Source organism: Brienomyrus brachyistius, chromosome 2 (genome assembly GCF_023856365.1).
Source record: "Brienomyrus brachyistius isolate T26 chromosome 2, BBRACH_0.4, whole genome shotgun sequence".
Taxonomy (NCBI): Eukaryota; Metazoa; Chordata; class Actinopteri; order Osteoglossiformes; family Mormyridae; genus Brienomyrus; species Brienomyrus brachyistius.
The window spans coordinates 6,875,125-6,885,879 of NC_064534.1; the positions used below are offsets into that span (position 1 = coordinate 6,875,125).

Sequence of the window (10,755 nt, forward strand, 5' to 3'; positions counted from 1 at the left end):
TCTCCTTGCTGGAGTGAGTGGAATGTAAACGGCGGGGGTCTGCCCCATCAGAAGGCCCTGTGTGACTTGGGGTACTGCAATTCCCCAGCTCACCAGCAGGGGGTGTACAGGCAGGTTAAATGGGTCTCTGTCAACTTCAAGGAGTAACCTTCTACTCAGTGTAGTATTTTTATAATATAGTTTAGAGTAACACTTATGACAAAACTGAAAACAATGTTCAGGTCAACTAGTTTAATCATTAAGAAAACTTTTACAAGAAACCTAGAAGTGCCAATTAATCCAGTTTGCAGGAACCATCCCTGCTTTCATTTTCAATGATTGAGTTGCAATGTCAAAGTCACACATGTATAGGCTAATGTATAAAAGCTAAGTAGTGACACGGCACCTCGCAGAAAGATACTCGTTTGACAAACAGGTCTTGGGTCACCGCTGTGACGGGTCCAGCCTCCCGCTGGTCGTCCTGCCTGCCCACACTAACACTTTCAGTCAGTTTTGCCTGAAACGGGACAAAGGGAGCTACATGTATATGGAAGCAAAACGCGTCACAAATCTGAACGGTTGAGACAGGTGGCGTCCGGGCTCTGGCCCGGAGGGGCTCCAGCCGCTCTAGAACCCTCTGAGGAGCAAAGGACTAAAGGACACAGCCACGTGAAACAGTGGTCATCGCACAATGGATAAGCGGGTGCATCTACTATACAACAGCTACTGCAAATGGAAATCTGTGTCCCCCCCCTATCTGCGAGCGAGCCTCCAGGGGTAACTGCCCGATTATCTATTCATCTACAGTCACCTGTTCATCTTTCCAAAAAGTTAGTTAAAATTACGTACACTGTACCAACTGACTGAGGGGCTTCTCTGACAGCTGATTTATACTTGAGAACTACATGTAAAGTAGTATTAGTTTAGCTTTTTAATAAATAGGGGACTGAGGGCCATCTGTGCAGTGACCTCCAAAGCCACACGCGAATGGCGAGTTCGTGACGGCTGAACAACATGCACATGGAGGCCACATCTTAAATGGGTGTGGAGGGGGGATAAGTCAGGCACTTATACCCTACACCCAACTCGCATATGACTCAGGCCTGTGTGCTGAGCTGGACACGTTCCGCTGCGACTGGCGAGGACTGAAGCAGAAGGGGTTAATACTATGTACTTGTACTAAAAATGACATGCATTTAAAAGAGAAGCAAAAATGACAGTATTTACAAAAAACAAAAGAGGACTAATTCACCGAAGGGGGTTGGGGGGAGACGACATATTTAAATGAAAGGGAAAAAAAAACATGTCTTAGTGTTAAAATAAGTCATATGCTACAAGGTGTGACTACGTATGAACGTGCATGGATGAGAGATGGGGAACTCCTGGCAGCAAAACCCTTAACCTCCAAACCATCCGAAGAAGCCATCAGGGGGATTTTATATAAAATAAAAGGAAAGTGCTAAAGAGTAGATGTTCTCAATTATTAGAATATACACACAGGAGGGAAAAAAATTGATAACATGCAACTATCTCTGGTTGCAATTGCAACAGCCCCTCCCAGTGGTGTTTTGAAAGGGGAATGAGAGGCGGGGAAAAAAAATGGCAGGGCGCTAAACACAAAAGGACAAAGTGACCCGGAAGTCCTTGCGTCCTCAATGTGGTTCAGATAGTGGGGGGCTTCCTTCCTGTTCCACTGCTCCCCCTACTGGCTCAATCCAGCGGCTGTGGGTCAGCTATTGGCATGGTGTGCAGAACCTCATCCAGGAGCTGCAGAGCTCGGTGCAGGTGGATCTCGATCCAGCAGGGCGTCTCCTTGATGCTCTGCCGGGGGTAGTCGGGTCCCCAGCCCTTCACAAAGCTCATGCGCAAGATGCACAGCCGACGGAGGTCATCCACGCCGATTCCGGCTGCGGCCGACAAGCCTGGAGGAGAACACGGCGCTGAGCATGGCCTGAACAAAAGCTCTCAAAAGGTGGATGACTGCTTAGGCACAGGGGCTGCTAAGAGGCCAAGGTCTCACATAAATCAAAGGCAGCGGCGATGGGGTATAACAGCCACGGGCAGGGGGATTCAGAACAGACCTCCGAGCACAGGTCCCCAGCATGTTCATAACTCAAAACTGATGACAGGTCAGCTTTGTCTCCTAAGACTTCCTTCACTGGTCCCCTATCGACCTGCTGGTTGCCCCCCCCCCCCCCCATTTTACCAATCTGTCAAGTTTTTGTGCAACATAAACCGGTCTGCAGATATCATTGGCTTGGTAAGTTGGGAACGCCCAGACTAAATGACAGGAGAGACTTAACCGCCTATAAACCTGCAATATATAGGTTTGGGGCAGCTCTGCAAAATGAAGCGGCCGAGGGGCCAGGACACTCACTGATGGCGGGGGCGATGCCTCCGACGGACCCGGGCCCCGGAATGTTCCCGGCCACCGCAGCAGCCTGCGCCGCAGCTGCGGCCTGCGCGGTCGCCGCCTGCTGCTGCATCTGCCGATGGCACTGGCGCAAGTCGAACACCTGGGGGCAGAATTGAGCAGAGACATAGTTCAGACACCCCCTACCACGCAGGTGGTATATGCCCAGGCCTGGCTCCACCCTGTAGGAGACCCCACCCACCTTGATATAGGCGCTGGGGTAGATCTTGTGCACGGCGTCGCCGGGGGCTCGCCCAGCCTCCCGATCCAGGTAGTAGCTCTGCACGAAAACTGCGTGGTCGCTCAGGCAGCGGACCCACACGTCGCCCTCACCTTTGCACTCCAGCTGCACCCCCTTGCCGATGTGGAGCCTAGAGAGGGCAAAAGGGGGAAGGTGTCAAATTGGCCCACCCCCCAAAGTTCAAACTGAGCTACGGACACCAGCCATCGTACCTGGCTCTCTCGATGGCCTCGGTCCGGTGCACGTTGCTTAGCTGGCCCAGGCAGAAGCGGTCCCCCCCGGAGGGGTCCACGTACCCATCCACCGTCACAATGGGGCAGGTTGAAGGCACCTTGAACGTCTCACCCACCTGCACGTCCATCTCGAAATAGGCAATGGAGCACCAGTAGTCTGGAGCTGTAGGTTGAGAGGCACGATCCTGTCACGCTCAAACAAAAGTTTTAATGCACTGTTTTACAATTCAGTGTTTGTCCCAAGTGTAAGACTCAAGATATCCTCAGTCCGTCCATCCATCCATCACCGCTTAATTCCAAATAGGGTTGCGGGGGGGGGGAGGGACTGGAGCCAAACCCAGGAACAACGGGCACAAGTAGGAACCAAACCTGGGCAATCCCCAACACACCACAGGGTGCACACACTCGCAGTTACAGTCACCAATCAACCTACCACGCACATCTTTGGACTGTGGGAGGAAACTCACACGAACATGGGGAGAGCGTGCAAACTCCACACAGAACGACCCAACACCCGACCCGGGGACCGAACCCAGGACCTTTTTGCTGTGAAGCGGCATCACTAACCACCACGCCACCCCATTCAGGACATGAGACCTCTTATTGTGCCAAGTATGAAAAAGCAGTAAGTGTTAGACATTTGCTCTTATTTTGTTAGATTCAGAAGTACAAACTCTCAGAAACCAGCTCCTTACGTCAATCCACACCGAAACTCTCCTTCGAAACCACAAGGAGGCGGAGCATAGGCACCATATAAAACGGTGGGGGTGGGGTCCTTTGGGGGTGGGGTCTCACCTGGATGGTTGGATATAGGGGGCTGGAATGCTATCTCATTGTGCACTGACCCTGGGGGCAGAAAACAGATGCCGTTAGTGGCAGTAGGGGCGGGGCAGGCCTGGCCCACCCGGGGAGGGGGCATGGGCTGACACTCACAGTAGTGGCTCGGGTGGGCCATTGGCGGGTGGTGCTGCAGGTGCCCATTCGGGTGGTGACTCATGTTGGGTGTGAAGCTGCCGTTCCTTGTCCAGGGGGAGGTGGGATCTGCATGACGGAGGGGCGAAGAATCAGGCTTACAGGTGAGTGACAGGCAGCCCGACCAAACAGCCTTCCTGCCAAACACTCAGCCACTTCACTACAGGCATAGTGAGCCGTTTAATATTCCGCTAACAAATCACATGGATGGTCCAATCGCATGAACCCACACAGACCATTTTCTGCACTGAGCTCAAAGTCAACAGACACTCGGTCTACAGCCCAGATACCAACACACCACAAAAAACACATCATAATCCATCAAGCAAGAAACACCTCAACAGCCTCATTGGCTCCATCTTACAACAGGCTTTACACACATTATTCCTTACAGCAGGCGACTGCAAATTAGAGACAGAACGAAGCACCGCTGACATTGTTTACACATCTGGGAAACGGCAGCCGGGACTCTCGATTACACGGGAGAAACACTGTATGGCAGCCCGAATCGCACACACACACATACACACACCTCTGAAGTCATTCAAACTGGGAACGTGTTCAGACAATTAAACAGAAGATCCAGAACTCAAGTAACTGCAAGATACACCTTTGGCAAGTCATGTGACTGCTTGGAAAATGGCAGTGGACACCGGCGCGTGGGTCGTCAGTAGCCCCACAGAGTCCCCACCAGGTGATGTTGAAAAGCTTTCTGCCCCCGAGGGAGGTGGTAGGTGTGGCCTGTGTTCGGAGGGTGGAGCTTACTGTGATGATATGTGGCAGGTGGAGCGGGCGGGAAGCCGTTCTGCTGAGTGCCCTGTGCTGTCCCAGGGGCCATCGGGATCAGCCCCTCACTGTGGCTGCCTGGGAGTAGACTGCTGGGCTGAGCTGGGAAGAGAAGGGTAAGGTACGTGGGCAGGGCACACGCGCGCACACACACACACACACACACACAAGCGCACGCAAACACACACACACGCGCACACACACACAGGGCTATAAAGAAAGGAGGGACCACCTGCTCGCACACCCATGTTATTGCCATTTTATACCAGCCCTCACACTGCAGAAAGCTTTTCAAAATCACCCAGGAACAAATCAGCAACAAGGCGGCGAAGGAAGCAGGCAGGCGATTGGAAGCAGAAGCAGAGTGTAAGGCCTGTGTTACCAATGGGAGCCCTACTGGGGCGGAGCGTCCCACCACCAGGCCAATAGCGAGAACGATGACCGGGGGAACCCATAAGAGAGTGCGGGAGGGAGGGACAGACAGCCACAGCCGACAGGAGGAGTAGGGAGGTGGAGTCTCACTTGCAGAGCCGACGGGAAAGGAGGAAGTGGCCGCGGAGCTGCCGGCATCGGACGGGGGCAGCAGGGAGGAGGCAGCGAAGGGCTCTGAAGGTGCGGTCCTACTGGAGGGCGGATGCTGGATAGTCTGGATGGAGTGACCGTCCATGTTGGGCAGCAAAGGCTGTCCATCATATTCAGTCTCGTCCTTTACCATCAGTCCGGATGGAGCTGGGGGGGACAATCAGGTAGTCATGTAAATGCAACAGTGCCAGACGCGCCAATACAGATACTACCCGCATCAAGTTCACTCCACCAGCAGGTGGTGCTCTTTAGACTGATTTACATAACTGTTAGAACGACATACAGAAGTGATGCAGACTTCAGAGGCATCTGGCTCTTCCAGTTGAATGCGATCTTTACCAGACAGCCCAGTATTCAGCACGTCTCTTAGTGAGGACTTGAGGCAGTTTTTAAGTTCAATTGCGTGTCAAACATGACACACAGTTCTTGGCAGTTAAACTGTCTGAAATTCTCAGGTATTTACATACATCACTATACTGCACAGTGGTTGTACTTACCAGAGGTGCCCAGAGTCAATCCAGAGAGGTCTGAAAAGACGGGGATCAGTGGGTCAGTTACATGCTCTGGCTTCACGACGACACCGCATGCGCAGGGAGTTAAGGGGTCGGGCCCACTCACCGATACCTGGCGATACCACCCTCTCGTAGTGGTAGGGATTCACGCAGACACTGTCGCACTTCAGGTCGAAGGCAAACTGGCAGTACTTCACATGTTTCAGCTCGTTCTTGTGCAGGTCCGGCCAGCGCCAGAGGCGGGCGTAGATGACGTGGGGAAAGCCCTTACGGCCAGCCACCTGGCGACAGGACACACGGCATGCTGGAGGCGTCGCTCTCAGAGGTCCGGGCCAATCAGAACCCGCAAAACTCAAACTGCTTATCTACCTAACCTTAGGCGACTGACTTTTCCTACGGGAACCGGCAGGCAGACGCTCAGTCAGATCGCCCCACGTTTCTCGACACTGTGTCCCACACCACAGCCTCCCCAGTCCCCTGTACCTGAAGGCGTCCGTCCAGGGTGCGCTGGATGGTGACGCACTTGCTGGGATGCGCCCCGTTGGTAGTGATGGCCGTGATCAGGGAGTCCAGCTCATCCTTCTTCTCCTTCAGCTTCTTCACCAGGCTCTCGATGGCGCGCTTGGCGAAGGTCTCGCTCTCGCCACCCTGCCTGTGGCACATCAGGCTGTGCACGATGCTGAGGCAGGCGTCGTTGCTCGTGGGCGTGTTGGTGATCGACATCGTGAGGGCCGCCGGAGAGGAGGTGCAGGACTTGCCAGTGCCTTGGAGGTTTCCCTCGGTTAGAGGCGGAGTGCCAGTCTTTGGCTCAGAGTCTCAGGGGTTTTCGGGCCTCTGGGAAAAAGGTCCGTGAGGTGGGAATGTAATGACGGTAGCTCCCCGTGACACAGAGAGCGAGCGCTCTGATGGAGAGCGGGAAATGCTGGGCACCCGTCCGCTGCCGTCTCCAAGCACACAGCTCAGAGGGTCCCTCCAGTCGATATTTTCCAAAGTTACCTGAAATCCAATGAAGCCAAACCCACGTTAATAAACTGACACTGACAAGCCTCAAAGCTTAACACTATGTCACAAATACAAGGATATACACACTTTATTGATCCCACATACACAGAGTGAATCATTTCCAATGTGCGAAGAGTTTCTCCGGTAAGACCCAGATAAATCAGCTCAAATCTGAAACGTTATGTGTTCTACTCCACATCTCCAAAGATCACCCCAATGTAGCTGAACCACGCAAGCTGCAAAAAGAAACTCCAGCTCCTTTCCGATGTGGCAATGTCAGGGATTACTAAAGTCAGGCCACTTATAACGTAGCTAATGCTAAGGGATGCACAAAACTGATGCACAAGTATGCATCCACCAAATAAAGTGATACAGCTGTAAATTTGTCGTAACTACACAAAATATGTACTTATTTTATGTGTATTTACTCTTATGACAAGAAATTCATCTCTTTTAATCATTACATCACAAATAAAGTACATATGAGCTGGACAAACGTTAAAATGCACAACTTCTAGTCATAATAGAGCAAAGGCACCCGCATACACACTTGCGATATTATGACAAGAAACTGCTGTGCATATAGCCTTATGAAGTGAATGCGTATCGCACACCAATTAGGCGAATCCCTGCTGATGCTTCCAGATATTACTGGTGGGTGTTTCTGTACATTTTTACATTAACGTTGCTTATTGCTGCTTCTTGATACAATCATTTTTGGATTCTATTGTCCAAGTTTAGTTTGTGTCACAGGAACAACTCCCAACCAGGTAAGGCCTATTTCCACTGCACAATAATACCAGTGCACGGCCTTTTGTTTCCGTCAGCCTGAAACAGCACACGGATCCATGTAACATATGCCTGGAAAGCTTTACGTCCCCCATCACACACACACACACACACACACACACACACAAACTCTATATAAACCCTACAGAGATGCCCACTTTCTGGACATCTGGACCTACACTCCCATAGACCAGGACTATCTCTGCATGCTCGGGTATGCACACATCTGCTAGTCCTCCGAAGTAGTATCCAAGAAGGACCCCCCCCCCCTCACCCATCACCACCGTTTCGGGATCAGCCCTGAAGCCTCAGACACAGTGAAGTAACCATAAGACTCAACACGGTTAGCACCAACTCCAGGTGTATGACAGACATCAAGCCCACACAATGATTTCCCCCTCCGGCTAGAGTTCTACACTGTATTGAACTTCTTCCCTTTTGAAAGTCCTTTATAAATCACTTAAAATAAAGCAAAGAATAAAAATCTTCTCATGATCGTGACAGCTGAACATGAGTTACAATCTTGTTCAGACCAATCAAGATGTATACAATCTACCCACGTAATTCAGTGAGAACACATATTTTTTAAATATATAGCTTAGTCAGCAGTGTAGTGGCCTTCCGCCTCAATGGCTGTAGGTTTGATTCCCAACTGAAGCTATTAGTGAATTTTTCATGCACTCCTCATTGTGCTCCTAAATTGCCTTTAATGTGCGAGTATGCCCCGCAATGGAAAGACTCTGCCATGATCCTCTTTTGGACAATGGCACTGAGACACACTGCTCGACATTGCATAGGTCGCCCCGAGACTCAAACATAATTCGTTAGTGTTGTGCTTGTAAACGTGCCTGCAGTTAACCAGAATTATGGCAGAAAAACCATCAGAAGCGCCAGTTAAAATGTAATTTACAAGCACGTTACAGTAAAAACTGCTATGGTTTCGATACAGCCAACCTGTTAACCACTAACTTACTAACTGTGCGACCAGTGGGGATCAGAGTTCAGACCCACAAGAAAACATACGCGAAACCGAACTAAACCGCTGCACCAATAAATTTCCCCAGTTACATAAATAGGCACCGGAGTACGACGATGACAGACGGGGACTTGGCAAAACAGACACACATTAATCATTGGTGCTGTTAATGAAACTCGCATACAAAAAGGTATGCAAGACGTATCTTTAGCTTGTAGGTAAGGTATAACCCTGTTTCTATTTGTGCTTGAAATTTCCGAACAGCAAATTTAAAATCAAAGATGAAATACACAAGAACCAAAACAGCAGAACTCAAAGTTTCTGACCGGGCGGCATTCAGCGCGACACCCACTTTCCCCCCCGAGTACAAAACGCTCCACCACATAGATCACAGTCAAATAAAATACTAAAATGCTTAAATTAAGCGCGAAGAACCAAAATAAATTTGCTTTAACCAAGACACACACCGGCAGATCGGCTAACATTGAAAGAGATAGTTAGTAAGCAGTCGGGATGGCATCCGCCGAGTTAGCTAACAGGCTATCAGCTTAGCAGGCTAACAGGCTAACTTAAACAAAAACAAACTATGGCATTAGCATTTAGCGAATCTGCCCACTCTATTATTTCCCCCAGTAGGCTCTCCTGTTTTGGAAATGAGAAAGTGAACATGTGGCTGGGTGATGTCGCCCTAGTGTCCTGCACGGTTGACTTTTTTATACCTCCGACCGGCCCGCTCAGGTTCAAATCCCCCTCCCGTCCTCGTACCTCCGTCTCCGGCTCGACTCACGGGCGTCGCGATGTTTCTTCGTCTTCTCCCGAAAGAGAAGCTGCCAGCAGGTTGACTGATTTTAAAACAACATATCTCAGCAGTGGTTTCGCAACGATGCTATGCGCTCGACTCACGCTTCAAACGAACTCAAGACCCGTTAAATGCAGCCGCTCTCACCACTAAATTCAGGCGCCTCCGCGACTCGGTGCTACTGCTTCTTATGGCAACATGGCGATTCGCGCATGCGTACAGCCAGGGGTGCGGGCCGGGGGAAGGGGCAGGGGCAAAAACGATGGGGAGTGGGTCATATCGCAGCTGGGCACGAGGCTATTTGTTTATGCAGGGAAGGACCACATCGAGCCTGGCGCTTGTTCACACTCTCAGACACTAAGGGTAATTCACAGATACAAATTCACTTAGACCACATTTGGGCTGTCGGTGGAAACCCACATGAACCTGTGGGAGAACATGCAAATACCACACAGAGAGGGGGCTGGGAACCCACGGTGCTGGAGGTTTGAGGCCACAGTGCCACCCACCAGGCCACTGTGCATCTATTGAAGTAACAACCAACAATAACTCCATCCATCCATCTTCTATCTACTTCTCCCAATCAGGGTCAGAAGTTTTGAAGAAAAAAAAGCTTTTACGAAAACTTGTAGGTTTAAAATTAGGAGTTTTGCTTGAAAATGGTTTTGTGTGATGAGTCATATAGTTTATGGCTTTACCACCAACAGTTAGTGTATTACAGGAATTACAATCTCATAGTCCGACCTGGATTATACACATTAATTAGCTCCATCCCATAAGCATGGGCCTTTCAATGCTTTATAATTTTGGAGACGAATTTTTTAAGCCTGTGTTGAATGCAGGCATAGGGTAGCTATGTTTGATTTTTTTTTTTTTAAAGCAAGTACATTTAAATGGTGCTCCTGTACAATCTTCCCAAGTGGTATCACTAGTGAGGGAGAAGAGCACTGGTCCATACACTCTATATTGTGCGAATCTAAGTGTGTTTGCTGTTGAAAGGCTACTATTTTTGTGTTCTTGACAGGAAGTGAAAGTTGGAGCCAGGCCTATAGTTATTAAATACACGTGGAACTCAGTTTGAAGCTTTTCCCAGAGAGGACAGGGCGCAAAGCAGCGGAGAGCTGGGCTGGAAAGCCAGCCTATCACTAACTGCGTATAGCAGAGACACCTTTTAAAGAAACAAATAAAATGCATCTTCCTGGTGACTTATCCAATACATGGTGAGTTTAGAGCCTATTCCAGGAAGCATAAGATGGGAGGATACCATGCAGGGGGAGGCTGTCCACTCTGGGCTGCCCACTCACATACTATGGGCAATGTGGAACCACAAGTCCACCTAACTGCATATGTTTTTGTCCTGCAGGATGAAACCCACAGAAGCACAGGAAGAACATGCAAACCCCACACACGCAGCCAGAGGTGGGGGGTTCAAGTCCCCAACCCTGAAGGTGTGCGGACTCTGTTCTGCCCT

The 10,755-nt window shown here is 50.2% G+C and overlaps 1 protein-coding gene across 4 annotated transcripts; it reads right to left on the reverse strand.

The window, feature by feature from the left end:
• Positions 1-216: 216 nt before the first annotated feature.
• smad4 (SMAD family member 4) lies at positions 217-9,502 on the reverse strand. 4 transcript variants are annotated; one of them, XM_049004027.1, is made up of 12 exons: positions 9,251-9,501; positions 6,202-6,714; positions 5,825-5,999; positions 5,704-5,733; positions 5,147-5,353; positions 4,604-4,726; positions 3,800-3,907; positions 3,662-3,712; positions 2,846-3,029; positions 2,595-2,763; positions 2,357-2,495; positions 217-1,901 (listed from the first exon to the last, which is right to left on the reverse strand). In XM_049004027.1, the coding sequence occupies exons 2-12, from the start codon at positions 6,439-6,441 to the stop codon at positions 1,690-1,692; spliced, it is 1,638 nt and encodes a 545-aa protein (XP_048859984.1). In that variant the 5' UTR covers positions 6,442-6,714; positions 9,251-9,501; the 3' UTR covers positions 217-1,689. The 4 variants fall into 4 exon arrangements, with proteins under 4 accessions (XP_048859984.1, XP_048859987.1, XP_048859991.1 ...); XM_049004030.1 differs by having other exon boundaries at positions 9,205-9,501; XM_049004034.1 differs by lacking the exon at positions 4,604-4,726.
• Between the last annotated feature and the right edge of the window lie 1,253 nt (positions 9,503-10,755).